Source organism: Branchiostoma floridae, chromosome 15, assembly GCF_000003815.2.
Source record: "Branchiostoma floridae strain S238N-H82 chromosome 15, Bfl_VNyyK, whole genome shotgun sequence".
Lineage (NCBI taxonomy): Eukaryota > Metazoa > Chordata > Leptocardii > Amphioxiformes > Branchiostomatidae > Branchiostoma > Branchiostoma floridae.
The window spans coordinates 15,676,535-15,704,313 of NC_049993.1; the positions used below are offsets into that span (position 1 = coordinate 15,676,535).

At 39.9% G+C, this 27,779-nt stretch overlaps 2 protein-coding genes across 3 annotated transcripts in view; one reads left to right on the forward strand and one right to left on the reverse strand.

Moving 5' to 3' along the window:
* Nucleotides 1-1,017: 1,017 nt before the first annotated feature.
* Nucleotides 1,018-8,981, forward strand: LOC118432366 (cytochrome P450 2J6-like). The gene is made up of 7 exons (XM_035843903.1): nt 1,018-1,386; nt 4,336-4,478; nt 5,122-5,320; nt 5,784-6,070; nt 6,701-6,889; nt 7,779-7,914; nt 8,503-8,981. Exons 1-7 carry the CDS (start codon nt 1,020-1,022, stop codon nt 8,682-8,684), a joined length of 1,503 nt encoding a protein of 500 aa, XP_035699796.1. The 5' UTR covers nt 1,018-1,019; the 3' UTR covers nt 8,685-8,981.
* Nucleotides 8,982-9,101: 120 nt separating this feature from the next.
* Nucleotides 9,102-27,779, reverse strand: part of LOC118432365 (transient receptor potential cation channel subfamily M member-like 2) — a 21,226-nt gene continuing 2,548 nt past the window's right edge. Inside the window, exons 4-26 of one of the 2 annotated variants that reach the window (XM_035843901.1) lie at nt 27,478-27,573; nt 25,352-25,529; nt 24,585-24,754; nt 23,596-23,779; nt 22,417-22,576; nt 21,702-21,843; nt 20,909-20,981; nt 20,612-20,721; nt 19,941-20,075; nt 19,044-19,213; nt 18,562-18,731; nt 18,219-18,318; nt 17,560-17,785; nt 16,797-16,982; nt 16,100-16,231; nt 14,205-14,459; nt 13,645-13,828; nt 13,044-13,128; nt 12,248-12,507; nt 11,999-12,080; nt 11,350-11,421; nt 10,679-10,738; nt 9,102-10,413 (exon numbers count right to left, since the gene is read on the reverse strand). In XM_035843901.1, the coding sequence (XP_035699794.1) occupies nt 10,335-10,413; nt 10,679-10,738; nt 11,350-11,421; nt 11,999-12,080; nt 12,248-12,507; nt 13,044-13,128; nt 13,645-13,828; nt 14,205-14,459; nt 16,100-16,231; nt 16,797-16,982; nt 17,560-17,785; nt 18,219-18,318; nt 18,562-18,731; nt 19,044-19,213; nt 19,941-20,075; nt 20,612-20,721; nt 20,909-20,981; nt 21,702-21,843; nt 22,417-22,576; nt 23,596-23,779; nt 24,585-24,754; nt 25,352-25,529; nt 27,478-27,573 (3,309 nt within the window). In that variant the 3' untranslated portion in view covers nt 9,102-10,334. Of the gene's footprint in view, nt 10,414-10,678; nt 10,739-11,349; nt 11,422-11,998; nt 12,081-12,247; nt 12,508-13,043; nt 13,129-13,644; nt 13,829-14,204; nt 14,460-16,099; nt 16,232-16,796; nt 16,983-17,559; nt 17,786-18,218; nt 18,319-18,561; nt 18,732-19,043; nt 19,214-19,940; nt 20,076-20,611; nt 20,722-20,908; nt 20,982-21,701; nt 21,844-22,416; nt 22,577-23,595; nt 23,780-24,584; nt 24,755-25,351; nt 25,530-27,477; nt 27,574-27,779 lie in introns of those variants that run through there. The other variant, XM_035843902.1, reaches the window with a different exon arrangement.

Consider the following 27,779-nt stretch of genomic DNA (forward strand, 5'->3'; position numbering starts at 1 on the left):
CAAACAACGTCTGTAAACACAAAGAGAAAAAAAATAGAAAATAGAAAAAAAAGGGTCTTCATTTTTTTCTCTCCTTTTTTCACGCCTTCTTTGACTTTGAAACCTATGTTGGCATTTTACTATATTAGTAAACGTTTTACCAAAATTATTGCAACATATATTTTCTCATTTTGCTGGAGCTAGGAATCACATTATGGTAGAAACGGATATATGATACTGTATGGGAAGGGTACTGTCTTACTGACAGGAGAGTTTGGTAAGTTAACAAGATATCACATTGTCCGTTCAGCTTTGTATACCTCAACGCTGTTTGCAAATTCATGACTGTAAACTAATAGCAAGGTTACATACAAGCACAGTGACATAACAAATTAAAAATGAGCTCTTTCTGATGTTCTTTGGAGGTACTATACTGGCTTGAAAAGTCCTGCGTTTTAAATACTAAGTGGGTTCTGTGATTTTAGTACAGCTGTGATTTTTAGATCTTTTGAACAGATTGTTAAAGGCCCGGAGGATTGTTTTTGTAGCAACCTACCATCTCTGTTTAGGATAAACTGCTCGTCCTCAATTCGACCATTCGGCCAGAAAGTTGAGCTTAGCTTAAAAAAAAATTCGTAGGAATTACAGTATTGTGGAAATGGATGAATAGAAATGGATGCGTCGTCAAATGTCATGTAAACAATCCAATCATCATGGCTTCAGTAGTCAAGCCGTCGACTGTTCGTAAGTATAAGATCAGGTTTCTGTAACTTGTTTCACACGTGGCTTACACTGCATCACTCACCTATCTGTTAGCCTCTACAAGACACCTTTGATTAGTTAAGAAAAATCGTGGAAATCGGCCCAAACTAGTGTCCTAAGAAAAGGGACACGGCTTTCATCATTTCAACGGAGTTTCCGAATGGTAGTTATGCCACTGACATACTCATATCTAGCATATTACTGAATCTGTTTCACCAGCTTCTACTACTTTCCCAGCCAACCGTAGAGTCTGATGTAGGCTACTATACACGGCTAAAATGGCGCAGGTCTACACTCTCCTAGAACCTTTTCCGTTCACCATACTGGACGTGTCTACCCTACTGGTCTTTTTGGTGACCTTTGGTTTAGCTGTGAGATTTCTGAGAGGGAAGAGGCCCGAAAACCTGCCTCCTTTGGTGCCCGGAGGGTGGCCCCTTGTACACCATCTGCCAACTCTGTTTAAGAAAGATTTCCGTCTCCAAGTTGACCAGTGGGCCAGAGAGTTCGGTGAAATTTACCGCGTAAACATTTTTGGTAAAGAAATCTACGTAGTTAGTGGATACACGGCTCTCAAGGAGACGATGGAAAAAGATGAGATTTCTACACGGACTGATCCAAAATTGGGCGCTACCTTAGGTGGTCACGGTAGGTTTTGTTTTGATTTGATTTTTCTGTCTGTATAGAGGGAAATACAGCCAGGACCACTCAACTAGTCGGAGGCTATTATCAAGGGGCTAGCCCCGGTACCAATTTTGATAACAACATTACGTTTACGTACCGATACATAAGGTTTATTTTTCGAACTAGGTTATTCAGATACGGATAACTTTGGAGACGATCTGTGTTTACAAGAAGGACGTCCAGCGATTTGTGATACTCTTTCTATGAAAGCAGCAGTTGCGTTTTTACACATTCGGAAAAACCGGCTTATGGTGTAACACATCCGGTTTGTGTTATTTTATCTTACGGAACAGTAAAGCTTTATACTAGGACATAAATTGATCCACTCACACTATGAAGGATACCTACTCTAAGCTATAAGTACAGAGTGTTCATCAACGAGCGCAATGTGTAGATCTCCTCAAACAGGGGACCCCCATGTAATGTCCTAACCAAGGGACGCCCGTAATAATTTATAACCATAGCTATTCACATGAGTGAAGTAACAAAATTCATGTAAAGTGTCTTTCCCAAACACACTGCCAATTACCTTACCAAAAAAGGCACTCAATAAAACGCTATCCAAAGACTTTGCAATGCAAATACAGTGGAAGGTGAAATACATTTCATTCATAAATATCCTGATTATATATTTTGAATAAACATTTGTTTTCGAAACAACTAAAACAACCCCCAGCGCTTTACGACCTAAAATATTGCTGCTATAAACACAAAACCCGCTTATTATCATTAAAATACACGTTCTGGGTTATGTTTATCATTTTTCTTGTGATAGCATTTTTAATCTTTCAAAGGAGACAGTTTAGAATCCTTTTTGATACTGCTTATCCACACGTCTATGTGTATATCTTTTAGCCGGAGGCGCAAATGGTTGGCATTATAATCTGTTTTATAAAACTGCTTTCAGTGTCGAGAGACCGAAAGGAACAAAACGGGTTCTTCAATTAAGTGTTGTTGTGAATCCCACTTCTGACACCACGTGTCAAGAGACCGATTCACAACAGCACGAAACTAGAGTTCCACGAACACATACCTTTGCCAAATAAACCAGGTTTGTTATGTAGAATGATGTCTGTAGACATAAATGTGTTACTCATTACATTTTATTTCATATGCCCGGAGTTGGTTCATAACATTTCGCCATTGCTTATACAAATTAGATCCCTATTTACATAATGATATTGAATTGTATCAAGCATCAGCATACCAAAAATCATGATGATCCTTTCATCCCTTCTTGACTTATTCTCTTTCAAAGTAGGAAACTAAACCGGCTTCTGCAGTTCAAGAAAAGACCTTACCGGACCCAAACATACACCTCTTACTCTCTGCCATCTTTCTCAGTTACATATGTGTCAAGTTTGAAAGTCCTATCACGGAATGCAGTGGATTTATCAACTTTCCGCATTAATTATGCAAATTAGCTGTTAATTTATATAATTGATATCTCATTATGTAAGTTTTTACTTAGGATATCTACATACCAAACATCATGACGATCCGTCAACATGTTCATATTTTTCCATTTATTATGCAAATGAGATCATCATCTGCATAAGTAATATGTATAGATATTTCTTTCTTTCTCAGCTACAAGTGTGACAAGTTTGAAAGTCCTATAAAGGAATGCAGTTGATTTACAAACTTCCCTCATTAATTATGCAAATTAGCTGTCGATTTGCATAATTAGAATTCCATCATGTAAGTCTTCCCTTTGGCTATCTACATACCAAAAATCATGACGATTCGTCAACACGTTTATATTTTCTCATTAATTATGCAAATGAGGTCTTCATTTGCATAATTAATATGCATTGATATTTCTCTCTTTCTCATCTATATATGTGACAAGTTTGAAAGGCCTATCATGAAATGCAGTGGATTTATAAACTTTCCTCATTAATTATGCAAATAAGTTACTGATTTGCATAATTAGTATTTCATAACGTACATTGCTACTTGGGCTATCTACAAACCAAAAATCGTGACGATCCATCAACACGTTCTCGAGTTATTCTCGTCCAAAGTTTGAAAGGAAATCGGCGACTGCAGTTCCAAACAAGCCGCTAGGGGGTCCAAACTTAAAGTACTTACTCTCTGCCCCAAGGGCTACGTACCACTTAAAAATAATAACCACAGCATGTCCAGAACACGAGATATCAAAAATTGAGGTTCTGCTGCAGTACCTTAGCAAGCCGCTAGGGGGCCCATTATCGAACTTGACCTTCGTTTTCCCGACCCCTATCCACCTACTAAATATCATCGGGATCCATCCAAGGCTTCTCGAGTTATGTTGTTAACACACACACACACACACACACACACACACACACACACACACACACAGACAGATACACAGACCCACAAGCCTAAAACATAACCTTAGCCATTCTGGCAAAGGTAACTAGAGAAGTAAGGGCACAACCCGCCGTACGCGCAATTTGTCCGTAGGTTTTTTGGGGAGGCCACGTCCGCCAAGTATTTCTGAAAACGGTCAGGCTTTACAGGGTAGCCGGGACGCCCGTACTGGCACGTACGGGGGGCGAATCCGCAACCCGATTGCAGACGAAGTTTTGCCTACACTTAAAGTTCTACGGCGTGTCTGCGTGCTCCAAAGTCCGTCGGATTCCCTACGAGTTCGTACGGAGGCGGTACTACCCACTTACGTTTCCCAAAAAGATTGCCCACGTTTTGGTACGTAGACAGCACTTATTTGCACGTGCGACGGATTGTGTCCTTAGCTTTATACAACACTGCGTGCAATAGCTTCTGACTTAAGTCCTTTTGCGAGATCCTCTCCCCTCGTCAGCCTTTTTACCTACTTCTCTTTGTTTGGAAATCTGCAGGCCGGCTCTAAATCTTTCAGATGAACTCGTCACAACTGCATATTAAGTATATGTGTCATTTCACTAGATATCCTGATGGCTCCTTACGGGGAAGTCTTCAAGGAACGGCGGAGGTTTGCAGCCAGTGTCTTCAGACGACTGGGAGTGAAGATGGGCCGAGGAAGCATACAGGATCAAATTCAGGAGGAAGCAACTTCTATCTGTGGCAAGGTATTGGAACATATCTTATCACGGAAGAATCGACCTTACTCTAACGCTATTTCACCGTCATCCACGAAGTAGCCTATGTCCTTTTTTCCAATAGAATATTTGAATTTGACGGATAGTCATTTAAAACGACAATAAAAAAATTCACTTCCGTCTATTACATATTTCTTAACGCTTTTGTTTGGTAATAAATAAGTTAGGGACTAATACACAGAGTTTTCAAACTCAAGGTCTTTCTATTCACTGTCAACAGTAGCCAAGGCACTGCAATTTACGTGAAGCAGAGTTCTTATTGAACTATTTAAACTGTACATTTCCTACACGAAAGAACTATTTAAACTGTAATTTCCTACACAAAAATTGGACTCACCCAACAGCACCAGTCTTTGTCAAAAAATGGACAATCCACTGCTGTCTTGACGTCACATTATGCAGATAGAACACGTGATAAAGAAAGCAGTGGATCATAGGTTGATGGTCAGACACTCACATGTATATCTTTTGTTTGTAATTTTGCTATCATTGTACATTTGCAAAAAAACAACGTTGTATTGCACACTTAAAAGCATCAATGATCAAGAAAATGATGATGATAATCATGATGATGATGATGACGATGATATTTCAATAACTTACCCTCCAAAAGATCTGCGGATACAACAAAAAGCCGTTTGACATCTCATCCGACCTGACAACAGCAACAGGCAACGTCATCTGCGCTTTGGTCTTCGGAAAAAGGTTTGACTACGGAGATACGAGATTCCAACATCTGCTGACGACTATGGAGAACCTTGGAGCTGAGGTAGCCAGATGGGAGTTTCCGTTTATCACCTACATTCCAGGACGTGAGTATACTGTTTGTTGATTGTAGAGAATGTTGAAAATGAGGGATGCAGTGGAACAGCAAACAAGTAATCACACTTTAGTAATGTAATGTCTTCAATATATAAACTCGGCACAAAAAAGTTTGGAATATTAGCTTCGGTTGATCATATTTCTGTTGTTTCTGCATTAATCTTAATATACTATATATCTTTAGAAAGCTTTAATGGTTATCTTTCTACCGGTATGAAACTCATTATCATTGTTAACTCACGGACCACGCACCAGGCCTGCTTACGTGAGTGGGTTACGAAAAAAAGGGCCCAAATTCCCCCGTTTCTGTATCGCCCGGTTGTTACGGTTGGCGATTCTAGATGAGGACTAGACTGTCTGTTGTAAGCTTGAATCTTTTTAAGAGGGTTGATTGCAAAATTTAATACGAAGGACATCTGTTGCTACATTTCTGTCCTGTCAATATACATACAGTTCAAGATCCAATCGCGGGAACACGCTTCTATTCTAAGAAGCTACAGCAGTTCATTCGAGAAGAAGTAGATCAACACCGTCTGAAGCTGGACCCGGAGAATCCACGAGACTTCATAGACTACTGTCTGCTCCAACTGGCCCAGCAGGACGGGGAGGGCACCTGGCTGAAGGAAGAAAACGTGGTGTACATTATTCAGAGCCTCTTCATGGCAGGAACGGACACCACGGCCGCAACACTGACGTGGGCCCTGCTATACATGGTCCTGTATCCAGATGCACAGCAAAAGGTAAGAATAATATGTAAATGAGTTATATAGAGGGAGCTTTTGGAAGAAAATGATGACTGCCCCACAAGAGTTGTCCAAAACATTCCCTGAAAACACATTTAACTATATTTCAAATCTCAAGTCTAAACCCCCACTAGCGGGGGGTGGGGGTGGGGGGCTAAAAGTGCCCGCGCCTACTTTGACGTCGTATCCCTGGCGAACGACGTGTGCTAGGACTACGGGCTAAATGTGGAAAAAGTCGTATTTTAGAAAATTCAAGCTTGTCGATTCAAGATTGCGGACAAATGACGTCATTTTCTGACGTCATATAGACGACAATGTCGTCGTCATTGGCAACAAAAGACTTGGCAGACTTAGACACCAATAAGATAAGCTTTATTCTTATAATTTTGCTCAATACATTTAAGTATAGCGGAAATTTCATATTTTGACGATTTTAGCCCAAATACGTCATTTTACGTCTTATTAAGTCATAACGATACCAAAATTACAAAAAAAACCTAATGCATCATTCCCTTTAAAATTGATGAACGTAACCCAAGCCGTTTTGAAATTACGAAGGGGTTGGGGGGGGGGGGTCAAAAGCCTTGGCCACAAGGCCTGTTATGTTATGTATTGTCTACCATGCAGGTCCAGGCTGAACTGGACAGTGTGCTCGGCGCCACCAAGCCGAGTCTGGCACACAGAGACCAGCTTCCTTACACCACCGCTACCATCATGGAGGTCGAACGGATCCGCCATATTGGACCCATACTGTTTGGTCGCCTGGCTACAGGAACAACCCGTCTCCGTGGTTATGACATTGCGGAGGAAACTTTTGTAATCTTCGTCCTACAATTACATAATTTATAGGCAGTATTGATCTATCAATCAGCGATATCATAAAAGCTCAAACTACCCAGGGCTCATACAACCAACAGCGCCAAAATAAAAATCGGTTCTTGATAACATCGATATCCAACCAAAATATGCATCATTCAATAAACACAGGTATTTTTTGCAAAATATACACGATTCTGGTGCTATTTAACAACGAAAGTTTTGACGTCACATGGAACACCGCTGTCAGATCCGAGCCTGAGACCGACGCTCGTGAGAAATGTTATTTTTAGAAGCAAAATGCATAATCATTTGTTTGCTATTAATATAAAACATAAAAGGCATCCGTCGCTAGCCGCAGTCCTAGACTTGGAACTGCCAACCTTGTGATGTCACAAAGGGAAATGGACATCAGAGAGCTGTATGCTTTGGCTCTGTTCATCTAACAATGCATTCTATGGTTAAATGTAATCGACCGAGAACTTGTATTTTAGTACAACTAATAGCATGAGCAATTAAAGAATAAAATGGTATAAGTGGTATCTGCATACTTAATATGGTTAATGTTGATCCATTTTGAATTATTACCTACCGTCACGTGGTCACATCCAAGAAATCTGCTTGGAGGACCAAACATCAATCAGGCGCGAGCTTTGCATCTAAATAGGGGTTTATGGGGCCAAAGGCTCAAGCTAGAACTAACTACGAACCAAATATATAGACCATCCGGTGAGGCATTCTGTGTTATTCGGTCTACCGTTACGAAAACGCAAACACCAACTTGAGACAGTATCATTACCTTTTATCAGATATAGATCAAACTTTTGATCAAGACGTCTCCCTTGTTTACCAAAACACAACTTTTTCCTTTCTTTTCTAACCATATCAGCTGCTTCTAAACCTGAGGTCGGTTCACATGGACCCTGCTGCCTGGCCCAACCCGGATGTGTTCGACCCCAGTCGGTTCCTGGATGCGGACGGCAAGGTTGTGAACAACCCAGACTCATTCTTACCCTTCGCTGCAGGTACGTTTTCAGACATGTTTCTCTCCTATGTATAACTACGTATACGTTGGAGAGAAATTAGAGTTAAAGAAGCAATATATAAGAGAATAAATATACAACCCCATACTACTAGTCAAGTTTTTTGACAATTGGAATCTTAATTGGAATCCTGCGAGACAACAATTGCACCAGTTATCAAATAAGAAGAACTGACTAGTTCTAAATGCACCCAAGAATAGGTGTTGCTATTTATGCGTTTCCAAACAATTATTAGCATAGTTTTAAATACATGATAGTGATGCGATGTTTACAATGCTCCGCCACCAAAACAACAACAACATATATTCCGACCTGCTCGTGATTGCAGTCTCTTAAATTTTCATCAAACTTTTGGAAAGTTCTTTCTCATACATTACAACCGCTAAAAACATTTTAGAAAAGCAGAATGAGGTGATGCTACATATTATTCTGGTGAAATTGGGAACATCTGTAACTCACTCATACTGTTAAGTGTCATCTGTAACAAAGCATGCCAAATTAATTCAGCAAGTAGGCCAAAGTTTTTCCCATCTACATTTTAAAACGCTTGCCTTCCTTTTTGCATTCAAGGACGTAGGAACTGCTTAGGTGAGCAGCTGGCAAAAATGGAACTCTTCCTCCTGTTCTCTACAATTCTGCAGCACTTTGCACTGAAGCTGCCAGTGGGCGCCCCTACACCTTCCACCACAGGGATCTTTAAATCACTCAGCATGGGGCCTGCACCTTTCAAATTGTGCGCTGTATCTCGCTAGTACTTAATATGTTAGGATGAATATCAGAGAGTGGAGACAATTATGATTTGGAGAAGGTTTTGTTTGTGTTAGGTATTACAGTATTGAAGGAAGACTGTATCCAGCCAAAGACTTTAAAATACGTTTACTAGTTACCGTTAGACTGTTTGGACTGTCCATCACAGCTAGAAGCTCAAACAATGAAACCAATGCAATTAGTGGTTCAACCAATGGGTTAGTGACTTCATTTTACGTTTAGGCGGAAGTGGGAGGTATGATGGGATCTTTCAATGATTGTAATTGCTTAATTTTATATTTACATGTATATTTAATGTTATATCGATATTTATAGAAAATCTATCTACCTAATAGTATGTACCTATTTATCTATCTATGCAATCTATAAAAAACAAACTGATATCGATGAACAGCTGTGAGTAAATGAGTCCTATATTTATAATTTAAGTAAAGAAAGTATATACTCTGTACCAGGTTCCATGGCTTATAAATTAAACCAGATGTCATTAGTCCTTATTTTGTAGTACCGTAACGGTTAAACCTACTCGAGTTATCGTCTCTACAGAGGAACTGGATGGTCAATGTGGCCACTTTTGGTTTCTTTGGCCACTTCTTAGATTTTGTTCCAATCAAGTATAGGTGATTCAGTCTTTCGTTACACCTGCCCACATATACAGACCTGATATTATTGGTCACCTTAGTTGTCTTCTCCTTGGGCATTTTTGTCTGTATGTGATAGCAACGATATAATAGTATGATTATAAATTATCTCATAACTTAATTGTGACCTATATAATAGCTTAATATAATAGTTAAACGGTTATCATATAAAATATGTCTTTATCAACAGCATTTGATTTGGTAGCGTAACTTGGTTTAGTAATATAATACTATTCTACGATGAATGTCAAAACTAGAATACATTATACTCTATTATATGATACGACGCTATAAAGATTTACCACGACAAGAGAACTGGGAGGAAAAACAGCTTTATGATTATCTAATATTATAATATAAGAATTTTAATTGTAATGCATATCATCTATACCAGGTGGATTAATATGCATAGATCCCAACAATGCAAATTAGAGCGCTATTTACATACTTATTACAAAAGTGCTATAATTCAGTAATATGTAACTATATAATCCGTATCTTTGTACGGCAGTTGAAGTTACAACGTGATTATTGATTACCATTCCTGTAAAAGACGAGAGATTTTGATTAAAAGTCATTCTAACTGGATTGTGTTAAGAGAATTCATTAATGTTTTACAGATTGAGCCTTGATATAAATATATTTCAATCCTATAGCCCATGTGATATCATGTACCCATCTTTTTCACTATTTTCCTGTATCCATATTGTCCCTACGACTGACAACTAACGATATAGTTAAGAGACTGATAATGCGAATAAGTAATGATGATAATAATAATCTTACGACGATGATGATGGTAGTGGTGATAATTATGATGATATGATACGATAGTGGTGATGTTGATGTGATGAAGGTGGCAATGGTGATGATGATTATGATAGGGGTGTGGTGATGACGATGATGATGATATGATGATGACTTAGATGATGATAAAGATAATAGTGATGCTGATGCTGATTACGTAATGATGATCCATCTAAAAGACGACATTCAGACGACAGTGTCTAGTTTCCCATGTACTCGGGACTCCCTCCGGACCTCTTGTTGCTGAGACGGTTGACACACGTCCCTAATGGCAGTAGAATTGACAATAAATATCAGCACAACAGTTATGCTAACAACATAAAAACATGATAATGTATTAATTACACCATATATAGCTTGTATGACCTTTACCTCTTCTCTCACATAACTCCAATGAAAAATTAAGCAACCCTTGAGATTTTTGTAGAAAATTCGATTAAAATTTCCACTCTTTTTTCTGTAGTCTATCCACCTGTTATCAGTACATCACATATCTGAGTGTAAGACTGATTTGTTAGACACAAACTGACCTTTTATGGTTGTCATCGATATCCTCTTCCCCAGAGGACGAGTCATAGTAACATCGGTCACTGGAGAAAGGGGAGAGAAATAGAAATGGAAAGTAAGATTTACATATATATATATATATATATATATATATATATATATATATATATATATATATATACATATTAAGATGAGATTGATTCCCATAGGCGTTTTCAAACGCACCAGAGAGATGGATTTTTCAGTGCTAATTACAGATTTACAATGAGAAAACTTTGTATGATATGACTAAAATATTTTTAATCTTAGTAGGAATTTTTATTTTGTGCCGAAAAGATCAGAAATCGTTTTACGGATCATCGCCATAATCCATAAACTGTAATATGAAAATACTATTGAGGTTAACATGAGTAATAAGTTACATCAATGACAACACCAACGCCCCCCCCCCCCTCCACACACATATACTAAGTATACACATTGAAGTCAGAAAAAGGACACTGCTAGAAAGAAACATTTAGTTTCAACAATGATACTCTTGTGACAACAAAAAAGTTTAAGATTGTTACCCAGCATTAATGCTGATTGCAATTGGATGCTTTCATTGTGACCAGTAGAAAGTCAGTGGTCAACAATACACAATAATGTCATGCAGCCGAAATCTCAAATCTCTTGACAAAAGTTAACAGCGTACCGGTGTGATAGGGCAGCTATCTGCTCACTCAGCTCATCCATGCGCCGTTTCAATTCATTAATTTCTTCCGACCTGAAACATAACCATAGGGAGGAATTCAGTAAAAATTCAACTATTACTATCAATGTTTACTTTTTAGTAACCAATAATTTTTATAGTTTATTGATACCTTATAGTGTTTCAATTGCCTGAAAAAGTGCAGTTGTTTAAAATCACTTTAACGGATACTAGAAATGTTACTATAATTTCCTTAATTTTAAGCAAGTAATTTCTTATTTGAATTATCTAAATCTTATTCGTGTATATGGCTATATATTAGGTTCATATCCATAGTAACTGCTGTTAACATTATCTAAATTTTGTGCAAAATTACTGAAATTGATTAATTTATCCTTTCTGGTTTGTTGTGACATGGCACGGCCATATTTATCTTAGGTCAATCTTTTTGTTGTTGACGCCATTCCAATTTCCATCCAAGCCATGTGAGAATCTACCAACAACAGTTATTCCAATCGAATTGCCTCCTCTGTAGAACAAAGGCTAAATTTTATACCATATTTGCATATACATCCCAAAAATGTCCTCAGTTCACAGTCGAACAAAGATTTTAAGAGAAATTTTACAGGCCATTAAGAAATGAAACACAAACATTTCACTGCTGCTCTTCTGTTTCTCCTTAAGAATGTAGTTTTCGGCGCCGAGCTTCTGGAAGATCCGCTGACGTTGCACTTCTGAACAAATAAAAATGAAGATTATATGAAGATTCATGACATTTTCTATTATAATGCCCACGACTATTCTCATGAATTCTTTTGTATTTTGGCCTTTTAATAAAATAATTTTCGTTCCCAAAAGCTGTACATGTCTGCCCGATTTGGAAATGTGACGTACGCCTTACCTGGGATTGCCGTGTGTGCATCAGAAGACAAGGTCTGCCTGCCTCTTCCTCCAGAAACCAATCGTCTTGATTGTTTTTGACCCGACACACTGTCCTTACTGGGGGCAGCTTTCCACACGGCACGTACAAACCTCCACGTCAGCGGTACAAGTGTCAGCGGGGGAGCCCCCCACGGCCGCCCGACGTACTCATGCACGAGAGAGTACCGGTGATACTTCCAGAACTGTTCCGCTGTGCCCTGTATACTCTGGAATGAGTAACTGGGAAAAGTTACGGTGTTACATGCTGTATCAATGGAAACTTAACTGACTCTTAAAATGAGCAAAGGCATAGACGACATCCGCGCCCGTTTCAAAAACATTCGATCATACTGCACATCGTATTCCAAATCATATTTTTGATGATTTTATTGCTAAAGTTGTCATAATTTTGGCACCATACACCTTTCTCTACTTCCGTTCGGTTCTGCCTATTCATTTGTTTGCTTGTCATGGTGTGTGTCTGCAGTTATTTGGCAAGATGTGAGGTGGTAAATGGTGAAATTAGAGGCTTGGAGATTTGAAAGACTAAATTGGCCTGGGTCCAACGTTGGTGCCGCAGGCGTATTCCATATATTGTTTCCCCCTACTATGTACTCAACGAAAATGGAAACTTTATAAGGTAAATCATTTTGAACTTATAGGCCCAGAATTATTTTCTTTAAAATAAAACCGAGGTTCCTTATAGTTAAAGTAAGCAGGGAAAAAAGCACTACTGTGATGGAGCTATAAGGAGGTATAAGCTGGGCTCTACTCACTTAAACATAGCGATAAGCAGGTTGATGAGCAGTACATTGGTAACAAGTACGTAGACAGCCTGGAGGATAGACACGAGCCATGGCCCTGTAACAACAGATACGGTCAACATTGATACTATTGCTAACTAACTAGCTAGCTAGCTAGCCAGCTACCAAACAAGGTAGCAACCAACCTGTAGGATAGGCACTAGTTAGGGCCCTGTAACAACAGGTACAGTCACCATTTATACTATAGCTGACTAACTTAACTAACTACAAAACTAGCAACCAACCTGTAAGATGGACACGAACAGGGGCCTTGTAACAACAGGTACGATCAACGGCTATACTCTATCCAACTAACTATTCATATTCATCATAACGTCCCGTGCCAGTACTGGTTTGTAGGATTTAAACTAACCCATACATGCGCTTTTCAGCTTCTTTTCGTCCGAAGTTCAGACTCTTACGTTTTCTAAGTGTCAAAGAATCCGATCTTGTCCGAAGAAGCTTAAGAAAAGATTTACTGATGTACTCACACCGACACGGTAGCAACTCGCGGCTCCAAATATGTCACTTAGGGCAGATAGCAAGGCAGCTAGCTTAGTTAAAAACAACTCACCGGCCACATGTCCCTCGGGGTCCGTCAGCAGCTGTGCATATATGAGCCAGTAGGGAATCCGCACCACATCCACAAACAGCTTCCAGCTCAGCAGACTGTTGGGCGTGAGGAGGGCCTGCCGCACGACTCCGAACGCCAGGACGAACACTACCAGGAAACTCAGGAAGATGAGGAGATCCTGAAGCTAGAAACACAGTATATCGTTGTCATCAATATTATCATCAATATTATCATCTACACTATCATTGTCACCACTATCTTCACCATCATCATCATCATCATGAAATTCATTATCATCATCATCAAAATCATCATCACAAACACGATCTTATTTTATTTCATTGCGCAGTTTTCAGTACTTCAACAAGTTCAGGGTAAGCTTCATATGTGTAATCTATTGGTAACATTGAAACATAGTTATGTTTTGTCGTTTTGGTTTGCACTGACTTGGCCCTCTACGAAATAAACTTTGATAAGTTTAAGGGGATTCCAATTTGTCTTGAAATGAATATATAAATAAATAAATAGATAAACACGCGTTATATATTGCTGCATCTCACCATTTCTCGTATCATGATGATCTTCGGGCCTATCTTCTCGTGGACGTAGAACATCTGAAGCGGGCGGTAAAACGCCAGGATGAGCGCGCAGGAATACACGACCTTCACCGCCGCCATGCCGCTGTCCCGCAGCGCGCAGTGCATGATGAAGGACAGGAAGAACGTCACCAAGATGGCGGCGTCCATACGGTTCCACACGTCACTCTGCCACACCTGGAGCTTACGTAAGCAGCTATGAGCGTCTTGAGACACGATCTGTAAGGAATAGGTAATAGACGTTTTCATTTGTATTTATTTATTCATTTATGTACAGCAACTTTAAACCAGATTTCAGTTCGGATCAATTGAATATTGCCTTCAAACACAAATGGCGGAAGTTTAAATAATAGCATAATAAACTAGAGTTCGGCGACCTCATACCTCCATGAAAATTTAGAGCTTTCGTAAATTTCATGCAATTGACCAACACATTAACATAATTTATGCACGGTGTTGTTCATCATTGACTAACGTACACATGTCACAATTATAAAATTCCCATTATTGATCATGAAGCGGTTTTGAATTTTTACATAAATTATGCAAATAAGTTCCTCATTACCATATTTGGTATCTGCTTATATTCCGCCTATCATAATTAACATGTGTTACATGTATTGAGGTCCAGTTATTGAAAACAATGGAACTATACAATTTCCTCATTAATTATGCAAATTAAGTCCTCATTTGCATAACATGTATATCATTATGAACATCTTTGCCTAAGCTACCTGCATGCCTAAAATGCAGGCAATCCGTCGTTCCTTTCTGCAGTTATCCTCTTTGGAGTGTCTTGACAAAAACGCCCCTGCAGTTCCACAATTAAATGTTAGGGAACTGAAACTTGCCCCACTTTTTCAGGACGCTACAAGCTATCTACCACTTAAATGTCACGACCATATCACGTCCGTGACAAGAGATACATTGAAAAAACTGCTATGATAGAATATTTTCATTAATTATGCAAATGTACTCCTATTTTGCATAATTAGTATTTTATCTTGTACAACATTGTCTAAGGTACCTACATACCAAAAATCATGAAAATCCGTTGTTCCCTTCTTGAGTTATCCTCGTCAGAAGTTTTTGACAAAAATGCCCCTGCTATCCCAAAACTAGACGCTAGGGGCCCCAAACTTATGTCATTTCTTTCTGAGCACAAGAGCTGTCTAATACTAAAAAATCGTGACCATAGCATGTTCAGAACACCGAGATAGCAAAACCGGAAGTTACGCTGCAGTACCAAGGGGAGTCGCTAGGGGGTCCAAAATCTAATCATTTCCAGCTTTCGTCAGACACTACCAACACACCAAGTATGAAACCAATCCACCCAACCGTTCATGAGTTATTTTGTTTACACACACACAGACAGACAGACAGACAGACAAACGCGGGGTAAAATATAACCTCCATGACATTTCATGGAGGTAATTATACCAAACTGCCGTGGTATCATTTAAAATAAGCATGTTTTAAGTGAACCTAATAAAAATAACGTAAAGGAAACAAAGACAGGACAACTTTATTTTGACTATGGATAGATCTAAGAGAATCCAGAGCCTCAGAAAAATAAATGCTTGGAGATAATGTTGAAGGAGATATATGCACAAGGCCCCATCTTTATTCATTAAACATAGACAGGGATCGCTATAGGTTTTAAATCACTTATATGAACGGCCGGCGCTTAATTGAAACTTGAAACTTACAGAAAGTGACTGAGTAACTCACATGAAAACTGGTACAAAACTTAATTAGTTCCATTTCTTGTGCTGGAGAAAACAGTTGTTCCCGTAATGTTATGCACAAAAAGAATGCACAATAATTGTTCCTAGATTAGAGACAAAGAAAGCTCTGACCTGTCTGATCTCGTCCAGTAACTGAACACCCATCACTGCTGCCAGGAACCCTTCCGAGGGGCTGATGACCTCGGGTCGGAGGTCAGTCAACAGAAACAGACTGAAGAGCATCAAAAACACGACGTAGAACACCTGTTCATAAATAAACAAACGGTCAAAACAGATAGTTAATATCGTAGACATTGGAAAAGTCTCTAAGGCTCGCATGATTAGTGAGTGAACGGAGACGGGCGTCCCTACAGGCTTCCTACAACCTTTGACCCGTTTTGGTAATTTATCAACTGACATCTACACTGCATATTCAGAAATGTTCGTAATATCTAAATTGTGACACGTGTAAATTTGATATATCTTATAGACCATATGCACAAGTCCAATGAATTTTTCTTATAACCAAGCGCCAGTTTAGTAGAAGGACCGCTATAAGGAGAGACTCACGGGCGACACAAGTGCAACTAACTTGAGGAATTTTATTCCAACATGGCTGAACAGTAGGAGTCGGTGGTCGGACTAAACTATAGGAGGACTTAACCAATTTAACATAGGGGGGTCAGTCCGACTACACATAACATAAACTAACATACGTGGCGAAGTAGAATTATAACCGTAGGGTAAACGTGATTGAGCATGAAGGCAGTCTCATTTTAGATAATACAAGAAGTAATTCACTCAAAGGCACAATGTATACCATACGCACCACAGTGTAATAGAACTTGGTTATAGGTGCCGTCTGGTAGTGGTATATGGCTCGGAGATACCTCCTGATACCTGAGCGGTGCGCATGCGCGGGAGTGCAGCCGAACGTCCTAACGGTCCGTCTGACGTCATCAGTGAAGTTGATAGTGAAGACAGTGATGGGAAAGAAGACCAGGGACAAGATAACCTGACAGAATTGGAATAAAATTTGGACAATTGTAGAAGTAATAAGCTGGTGTAATATATTGTACATGTATATCTTAAAATATTATTTTCTCTCAGTTATTGCTGCTAGACAAAGTATCATGTATATTACATGTTATCACGTTAGGGACGGCATTATTTGCAGGAAAATAAAACTGATCTGCTGCAATTGTTTGTGAATGTTCTTGTCCTTTTAGAATAAAGTATTGTCATACATACATTGTCATACATCCTTTTGGAATAAAGCATTGCCATACATGCTTATAGCAGCAGTGACCCTCTAGACAATAAAACCATGAATAGAATACCCTTGCGTTTGATACCACATTGTAAGCAGCGACACCTAGCTGCAGTACAAAAAAAAATACCAATCAGTATTGCCCTGAGTAAGGTGACCGGCAGTTGCCAAAACATTGGCTCTGATCACATGTAGATCTCGGTTGTGAATTATATGGTCATTTTCCTTGATCATTCGCATTCGAAGACATATTTTCAATCTGCCTAAACCCTTGTAAAACTAAAATTGTCGCTGAATGCTTAAGAGATCACGACAGCCTCACCTTCCAGAGCGGGGTGAACCACTCCATGTTGCCGAACCACACCCTGTTGAGGTTGGTCTGACAGGCGGCGTGGCTCATAAACGCCATGTGCTTGCCGGAGTTGGCGATGGCCATGCAGGACCCCTCCCCCCAGCGGGGCTGGGGCCGGGTTAGGAGGCCGAGGGTCCGCCGGGGGTCCAGTCGGTAACACTCGTCCAACACACCAGTGGCGTCCGTCTCAAGTTGTCTGAAAATTTGACACACACAAAAAAAGAAATCTAACGATTTTGCTCAGCGTAAGGCAACATGGACCACTTCCAGGGCATTGGAGTAGTCTCTCTTCTCCCTAATTTAGAAACATAAAGTTTAGGCAAACTCGACAAACTGACTCAAAAGTGAAACATGGTTTAATGAGGCTGCTCGTGAAAATCCCTACCCCGTTTATACTGGAATAGTTTGGTCCAACCATATGGCATACCTGAAAGGACCCCTACTCTCAATTAACTCGGCTAAATAAAACACCAAGAAATAAAGACCTATCTTTCGCTCAAACAAATTATGGCCGTAGTATGTCTAGGACAAAATATACAGGGATTGCCACTGCAACACAAAGAAAAGCTGTTAGGAAGTGTTATCAACTCAAATAGCTAACGCTTTTCAGAACTGAATGTACAACTTACTCAGCAAGGTTGGAATGATGTTTATGCTCGTCAAGTTGTCCCTCTGTCTTGGATAGAGAAGACAATTCTTTCAGCATCTTGCTTGCTGTAAGTGCTGTAGCTGAAGAGAAGAAAGCACAATTATATTGTTACGCATGTCGGGGGAATTTCCAGTGATTTTGTTTGCTTTTGTCACAAGAGCAAAAAAATGTTAAAGCTCTTCTGCTAATGTGTCAATAGCGTGACAGACAAAATTTTCCACTTCCACAAGAACCTTGACTTTTTAAAACAAATTCTAAACTTTCAAAAAGTCAAGAAATGAGGACAATAAAACACTGAACCATTTTTATGATAATACATTTACCAATCTGGTCGGTTCCCCTCCTCCATAGCAAGCGGGCAGTCGCTTTTCTCGTTGTCAGGACAGACCAGAAGAACAGGTTTCTCTCAGCTACACCGTCTTCGTCATCATCATCTTCATCGTCATTATCATTATCATCTTCACTGTCATTCCTGAAGTCTCCTTCTGTCATTCTTTTGGTAAAGGAAAGTAAAGTACCATGTTAAGTTAAGGTGCGTTTAGAAAATCTAAAAAGTATTGATATCACATATGACGCAATGGAGAAATAGTGATCAGAAGAAAGTCTAGAACAAAATTACCCCCTGCAGTTACAAGAAAAATGTTTGAAAACCCAAACTTATACAATTTCAACCCGACATCTAGAGCTCTCTATCCAAAGCTCATGAACACATGTACATCAAAGCATGTCCTAAACAACGGATACAAGACACATTGTCCACAACATACAGACTGTCGGACCTTAATATTACTTTCAAGCCTTATACCTCAGCATTGTTTTCATCTGGCTCTCCAGAAGTCTGCCACAGATGACAGCATCCACGTCAGATAGGTCCAGCAGCTCTCGGTGCTGCTCCGGCTGCCGGCTGTCCTTCTCTTCTTCTATCAGTCTGTTCAGAGTCGTCGCGCTACCGTCATTAGCCATGTCATACAGAGCCTTTTGGTAGGAATCATATGACATAAGGTTAGCATGCATACAAGTTAATCTATTTTGATATTTTACATAGTTCACAAAGCTAACATGTTTACAACACCGTCATTGGGTTATGTAAATGAGTTAGTGACGTCACTGCCTTGACCGTGTTAGGAATACCATGATCCTCTTCACTCTCTTCAACTATGGCTGAAGTCGAATAAACACACTTGATTGAAGGACTCATTGACTCATTCATCCGACGTCTTTTGGTCGATGTTGATGCACCAAGAACGATAGCGAATAACGAATAACACCTGGCCAGTGAGCCATCAGCTAAGGATTGTAACGGAAAATTGATAATTTCCGTTTGCATCATAAAGTTGATACTGATGTTGTTAGGATTATGAGATCCCGTTACACCTATAATTTTTATTTGACCGATTATTGATGCTCAGGCTTTTCCTTCGATAATCCAAGTTAGAGTAATAGAGGCTTGTGATTATTCCACAGGATTGCTGACCTACCCGAGCTGTATGCGGTGTCATTTTCTGTAAGCACCGAATAAAATCACCGAGTGAGCAATCGAACGCGGGTATTCTATAATGTTTTATGTCCTATATATATATATCTCATTCTTATTATACTATTCACCACTTGTGGTACTTCTGTGAGGTTACTATGAAATGGGGCCTTTTGATTACGCAACGTCTTTAATATGATTATATCATAATTTGTTATATAAACTCACCTTAATGTAGAGTTCCGTAAGCCTCTGCTTGGTGAGGAATGTCGGTAGGTACATCCCGTTGTCCAACAGCATCTCCACCACCTCAGCGTTATCTTGCAGCAGCGCCATGACCATATACGGGTCTTTGTTCACACTCTGCAAAAATGTCCATTGTTCCCTTATGATTTATTTATTGATTATGAAGAAAGCTAGACGTCTCTGTGATCTTGATTAGAAGATACATTGATGGAATGTAAGAAAGGTACGGTTGATAAACGAATATTTACTGTTTTAATAATTTCCATGCTTGTGCTATACAATTGCATGAACGGTCGTAGAAACTTCAAATGCCGCAACTGACTTCACTATCATTTATAGACTACTTCGTGCTCTCTATGTGTAGTTCCTTTTGGGCTCTATGTTATTTAAGTGGATTATAATGAGTCACCCTGAAGCCCACTTTTGTGCAGATCTCAATAAAACTTATCTTTACATGGCATTAAAAAGGCGGAGAATAACCTACAGATTATTTTATACAGACGAAATAATATTTTTGCCTATAGGTTACATACTTTGCTCTCTCCGCGCGGTTTTAAGATGCATGAGTGAATTTTTCATAAATCGCACGATAATGCGGGCACCACTGTACTACAAACAGTGCTCTCTGTATGTAAGGGTTTTCAGAACAAAACCTGCAGTTTCCGTATCCGGTTCCGTGTGAAGATCTCGTCCTGCCAGGCGCTGCCGCTCGTTTTCCAGTCCAGCGCCAGGTCCAACTGGTCTTCCGGTGACGCAATTTCCGCTTCCGGGTGGAAACACATGCACAGAAAACAGTCTATTAGTATATAACATCATTGATCTCAAGGAAAATAGATATTGATACGAAGGGGGGTACACCATGCAATATCTAAATGATCAAGAACCCAAAATGATATCTATCACCTGTGATGTGTCACATTGACTGACAGAGATACATGTGTCAAACATACCTTTTAGGAGCGCCCGCAGTAAACCTTCGTCAATGTCCATGGCGTCAGACTCATTCAGACGCACCACTGTCACCTGAGTGAATAATAAAAAGACGCTACACATCAACTTTGACTCACTGCATTGTCTTCCCTAACTGTTTTATTTCAAGATAAGAAAAATGATACAAGGACAACAGCAAAAAGGGAATAATTTGATGACTCAGAGGATGGTCATATCAAAATGAGGATGACCTTTGCTTGCTGTGCTGTTTTCAGGGCTGCAATGTTGATGAACTTATAAGTTAACAACAATTTCCGGGATTCTATTTAGCAAATGATATACTAGTAATAGCAGAAATCAAAGCCGTGACCTCAATATTTTGTGCTATCAAGCCTAGCTAGCCATTTCCCATTCACTCCGGCGTTAAAGATAAGGGTTGGTAATCACAGGATGGCAAACACAACTGCACTCGGAAGAAAATGGCTCTTGGTGGCAAATTTGCAGATTTTAGCACACCAACGCACCATATCCGTGTTTGTTTTTGGCATACTTTTGACATAAAAACCGAACATGCTCGGTGAGCGTCACTCTACCGTCTTGTTATCTAAATTTCATATCATGTAAAGTGCCTTTCTCAAGGGCAGAAAGTCGGGGCAGGGCGAGGATCGAGGACCTCGCGGCATATAGTATGGTAGTTCTTTAGGCGCAACCATGGAGTACTTACTTCCAGCATTTTGATGTCTATCAGACATCATCATCATAAAATGACTGAAAACTACTTATAGCTACTATTACTGTCTGAAGATGTCTCACCAGGTTCCGGTTCTCCTCCTTCAGGATGCTGTTGAGATATCTCATGAGGCTGATGACGTAAGGAGGGGCGTGTGCTCCTTCCCACTTCAGGTCTAGGGCGGATCTCAGCTTCTCCTCAACATCTTCCAGCTTCAAGAGCTCACTGAGGAAGCCATCAAAGCAGGTAGAAATATTCAACCAATCAAATTTCAAATCAGATTCAAATGCCACTTTAGTGTCAGTTCAGTTTAGTTCACTCATTTATTTTCTGGTGACGCTATGGTGAATCTAGATCTGTCGCGCATGACAAACAAGAGATCAAAGTTCCGCTAGATTTTTATACTTTGAATTTCCTGATTGATTATGAGATCTTGATTTGTATACAAGCGGTTTCAAGTAGCGAAACTGATGCCTAAGATGACCAACCCTTTTCGAATGTCTTTCATTGTAAACGGTTGGCCAAGACATAAATACGATCATACGTGTGTGCAAACATTTCATGCCTCCTTGAAATATTTATGTTAAAATCTGATCCATCTATCGACGCATTTCCGACTTATTTCTTTAAGGCAACAAATGCAACAGATATGCATAGTAGTAATAATCAGTAACATGAAGACAAGAAATCAAAATACATTTGATAATATATTCGAGAACTTTGACTTCCTGTTAGTGCCCTCGACGCGCCTAGCACCTAACATAAAAATGTAAATAAATAAAGAAAACGAGTTCTTACTTCTTTATCTTCTTCCGGGCAGCCAATGCGATGACGTCTGCCGCACCTCCACTTCCGTCCAAGATGACGACAGGAATTCCTCTTCTTAACGCTTTCTTGGTGCTCTTTAAGGTGGTGGATCCTCCCTCTATCAGCAACAGGACTACGGGAATCGTCCGGCCTGTATCAAAATTTAAAAAAAAAACGCTACCCTGTGACGTCTTAATAAGAGTATCCTTTCAATTGGTTCAGTTTATACGAGCGATCGCTGTTGTTCTTTATATCCGGGATATTGGACGGTTGGTGCCTACCAGGACGTCAGTAGATTGGATCAAAAATTGATAATAAAATTAGCGGCTCAAATTACTGGTTAATTATAATATGTAAATCAATATTTTGCCAAACACTTGCTTTTTGCCTACCACTGCGTCACCGTGACATCATCGCGATCGCTCGTATTGTATCTATTGTAAACGAAGATTGAGTGAAAATTGTTAGAACTTTGCTAAGTCATTGTAAAAAAAATGACTTTGATTTGCTTTGAGAAACAAATCGGGCCGGGGGGGGGGGGGTGTTTTCAAGATAACATGCGGTGTCTCGACGTGCAGAATTCTGTATCGAAAAATTATTGCGGGGATTTGATTTAGTAGTGGGCGGGGGCGACTGTTAGGTTTGCAGTTAATTAAAACTACCATGCATAATCTTACCGTATGTGGAAGAATACTCGCTTTGATTTCGTGTGATGCAACGTTTTAGCGTTATTTGTTTGAGAGTTATCATTCAAGACACTGAATACGACTACTTTGTGACAGTATTTATGTAGAGGAGGCTATCTACATCAGAGTATACCAACCTTCTCTCAATCATGTAACTCAGACTTTGCCGACGGCGATGCCGACTTTCATCAGGCTTTGACCCAGTGCTGACGTAACATCTGCATAAACTTTGCATATTTAGGGCATTTGGCCTACTCGTATACGACCGACGTGACAACACTGACAGTACACTTCAATCAGAGGTTCGGCTCAGACTGCTTTCTGGGGCGTTTCGGGGCGTTTTTGTCGGATTTTCTACAGTTTTCTCCCTGATTGGCCAGTGGATATGAAGAAAAATAGACAAAAAGGCAGCCCAGTAAAAATGCAAAAGAAACGTCTTAAAAAGCCAAAGCTGAACCTCTGATTCGAGAGTCCAATAGATCACCTTTGGCGCCTTGTCCTATGGCCTGCTGTCCGATGTACTGTTCCAGTCTGGTCCGCACCTCCACATCAGACCAGCCTTCAGTTTCTACTGTCCCGTCGTCCACCAGGATGAAGTGTGTGTGATTCAGGTCCAGAGGTGCCGTCTCCTTTTGCAATCTGTATCTTACAGAAAACCTTCCGATTCCCTGTTAAAAGACACAGAAAACAGGATGACAAATGGTCTTAAATGTAAACAAAGTATTTCTTTATTTAGGAAAACTTTTCTGTTAACGTCTCTTACATTCATCTTGGAAATACTGACTGGTCGTACTTCGTACTGCATGTACGTCGCTGGTAACAGGTGCGGTCCCAAACTTCAAGTATTCACACATATATACAGAGGTAGTGAATTGATTTAGTGCTCACAATGCGTCTACAATTGCCCTGGGGAAGGTTACAGACTTTCAAAAAAAGGTAAAATTGAATAAATCACTTATAAATGTATCTGATTTATTTGAGGATATATGCTTAAAACCACCCCCTTCTTTAACATCCTTGGATCCTACGATCATTATCAGTCTTTTTCGGGGAGGGGGGGGGGGGGCAAAGGAACAAAGACATTTAGTGACTTTATGAAGAACGAGCTACTGAACTCCTTACAGACACACTCGATTATCCTTTAGTCACAATTGCATATTAAGTAACTGTACGGAGTGAATCCCCGGACGGTCTCTGAAGCCACAACTTTGTCCCGGTGGACTGCCGGTTGCCGCTGGGGTATCTCTTGGTGTTTTCACGGCTAGTTAACGGCAACTACTTGTCACTGGGTTACAGGTTGATTTTAACTCAGAACTTAAATCTCAGGTCCCTTCAGTGCCCAAATTTACCCAGCAGCCACAGAGTGCGCCAGGGGGGCAAGGTGTGGTCACGCAAATACAAAAAGCCCCTACCCGACAAAGCCCGTTTTTAACAACTGTGACCAAGACCCTGTTCTATGTCAGACCATCTCACCTTCTGCCCCTGCAGCCTGTGCCTGTTGTGCACGTTTCCCCATGTGGTGATCCCGACCAGGTTGACGGCGGGATGTCCGGAGTCGGACAGACAGTTCGCCCCGCCCCAGATCGCTTCCCCCACGTACTTGGACACGCCGCGGTGTAAGCCGGCAGTGATGATCCACGCTCCTGACAAGGACACAACATTTTAGCAAAAAAATGTTCAACTTGAAAAAAAAAAAACATAATATCAAGCCAAACCTGTCGATGTGCATGTCAAGCAATGTCCTAGGTAAGTAATGGCCAAATATCACCAGTCAATCACGTGACCACCTACAATAAAGGGACACCTTGATTGGCTGTTAAATGCACTGCCAATAATAACAGGGCGCTATCTGATTGGCTAATGTTCAGTCAGCGCTAACACAGCGAGAAGGATGAATCACACACCGGTGCACCAGGGTCATTGTTTTGCTTGACAAGCGGTTGGCATGATAGAATATAAATAGGATATTAAACTTATTCAATCAAGAATTTAGGTACATCTCATTCCTTTCGATTTCTTTAGATATCGCAATGTCGTTACTTACAACACTCAGGACGGCACCCTTAGTTTCTTAGTTCGTTATATACACATTATGTACTAACTTTTTTACATCTAAGAGGCTGTGTACCCTATATATTTAATTCGAAAAAAGTTTCAATAGAATCATGGCAAATACAGGACGATTTGAGCTTTCATGAAATAAACAAAAGTTCAAACAAACAAACAAATAAAATGCTTACCTGTGCTAAGAGCTGCATTAGCCAGACCCTTGTTAACTTTCTTAAGCCGTTCTTTCAAGACAAACTTGGCGTCTCCACCGACCACGGATATGATCAAATTCGGGGGTTTCATGTCCCAGCATGACGTCATTAACTCCCATAAGACTTCAGGGTCAATGTCCTTCGTCACTCGTACGTACTAGGAAAGAGAAAATGGTTAATTTGTCCTCCTGTCTTTATGTACACGTTACATACATCCACTCCATAAATTAATTTCAAGATACTTAGTTTTTATATTAATATATTTCTATGAGGAGAGTCATACCTATCACTGCTAATGTATTACATAATATTATGAACGTATTGAACTATATTGACTTAATTCCAACTCAAGAACTTGGACACATGATACTTATCATCGAGTATTAAAAGACGAAGGTCGATACAGACTTCTATTAGAACGTAGTGACGTAGTGTATACTGAGTACAAGGGTCATCAGCTTTGCCAGGATGTGGTAGAGACCTCCACTCTAGCTTGTTCAGTCACCAAAGATGCCGACCATACCAACACACATCGTTTCTATAAGACCGACGGAGGCCAATGATAATGTTTGGCTTCTGAATATAGTTTCTGTCTTGGCAATAGATCACAGTTTCTGTCATGGCATGTATGATTAATGAATATGAAGCGGTGTACCGAAAGTGCGAAAAGGAACGAAAAGATCGGATAGGAACGAAGTATGAAGCAACTTGAAATAAAATCAATGGTAATGTAAGGCAACGGTAAACTGTGATCGGCAAATGCATATGAAACGGGCTTTATTTTGGCATTTTGCGGCTTGCTCCACGAAATTCCTATAGCCCCAATGGTTCAATGGAGGAATGGATATTGATGAGACCTATCTATGCATATCTATGCTCATCTACTTGTTAATGTGGTTATTACATTCCTTAGAATATCCATATTACATTTATATTATAAAATTTCACAAGAAGGAATGGATTATGTCGAGAACGATTGCGCATATTTTATCATAAAAAGCCATGCTATGTGGATATAGTTGTTTAAAAAATGCAATGCTAGCAAAGTTACAAGTATATGTATTGCACAATTTGTAAGAATTTGACCTTAGAGAAATATAGGTCGCATGTTCGAACCCAGGGAAGTCGACGATCGGAAGTTCGAGCCCAGCATGTTGGGAATTATTTTTCCTTCCTTTTTTTTTCACACTTTCATTAATATTAATACAACGCCTTAAATTTGTTTTGCAACAAGGACATCTAAACCCGGCATTGGGATTTTTTTGTCATCAGCGAGGGCCTGATGTCGGTCGCAAGAGGCAGAAATTTATTTGTATTGAATATGACGGAAAATTGTTGACAGAAATTGTATTTCCCAATATCCTTTGCACAAATTCCTCACGTTGGCACCTTTCTTCCCGCCAAAATGATGAATACTCATGGTACAACTTGATGAAATCTCTTTGGTACAATGTATATATGTCTATCCTTTCACAGCTTTTCTTTCGTTGTGAACGAGCGAGAAGATATGTCTCCAGTCTCCAGAAAACCATGTTGTTGGCCCTGTTGAAAGGAGCTGTCATGCTCGTGGAGCAGCAGTTTATTAGCATATCTTTCCTGACCGGATTTCGCGGGTCATTTGCATGCGGGGCTGCCCTCTAGGGAGAATAAAAGCCACCCAAATACAACAACAACGTTACAATCTTGCCTCATCCTGAAAATGTATAATAATCGATATTTATCTACCACCCACTGAATTTTAGTCCTTACTTTCTTATCTCAGTTCCGTTTCTTTGTATTTCGCAGATCTTCAAAGAATAATTTAGCCACACAAAAACAACAGCCTGAAACAGCGCTGTAAAAATTTGATATTGTCAAATTCTCGGTAAAATAAAACACGTTTCATATGCTTCTAACGCCCACAGTACCGATTCCTTATATTCTCATTGATTTTATTTAAGTTTGCTTCATACTCCGTTCCTTTTCGTTCCTTTTCGTTCCTTTTCGTTCCTTTTCGTTCCTTTTCGTTCCTTTTCGTTCCTTTTCGTTCCTTTTCGTTCCTTTTCGTTCCTTTTCGTTCCTTTTCGTTCCTTTTCGCACTTTCGGTAGACCCATATGAAGCATACCGGCGACGCCTGCCCGTAGCTGCGGAACTTGAGTTCCCCGAAAGACCCGTCCACTACTCCGCGATCACGGTGCTGGCTGACAAAGGTCCTCAGTTTCTACAGAACAGGTTGATTACATACACAATGGCACCGAAGATGAAAATATTCTTATCACTTCAGAATAGCATTATAATCATGAACTAAGTCTATTTTGGTTAACAAGCCTGAGGTCCCTTTAAACTGCAATAGATATTACAAGGGTTTAGTTAAACTTTCAACGGACAGCCCGCTGGGTAGTAAGTCACACAAAACAGTGATCAGCC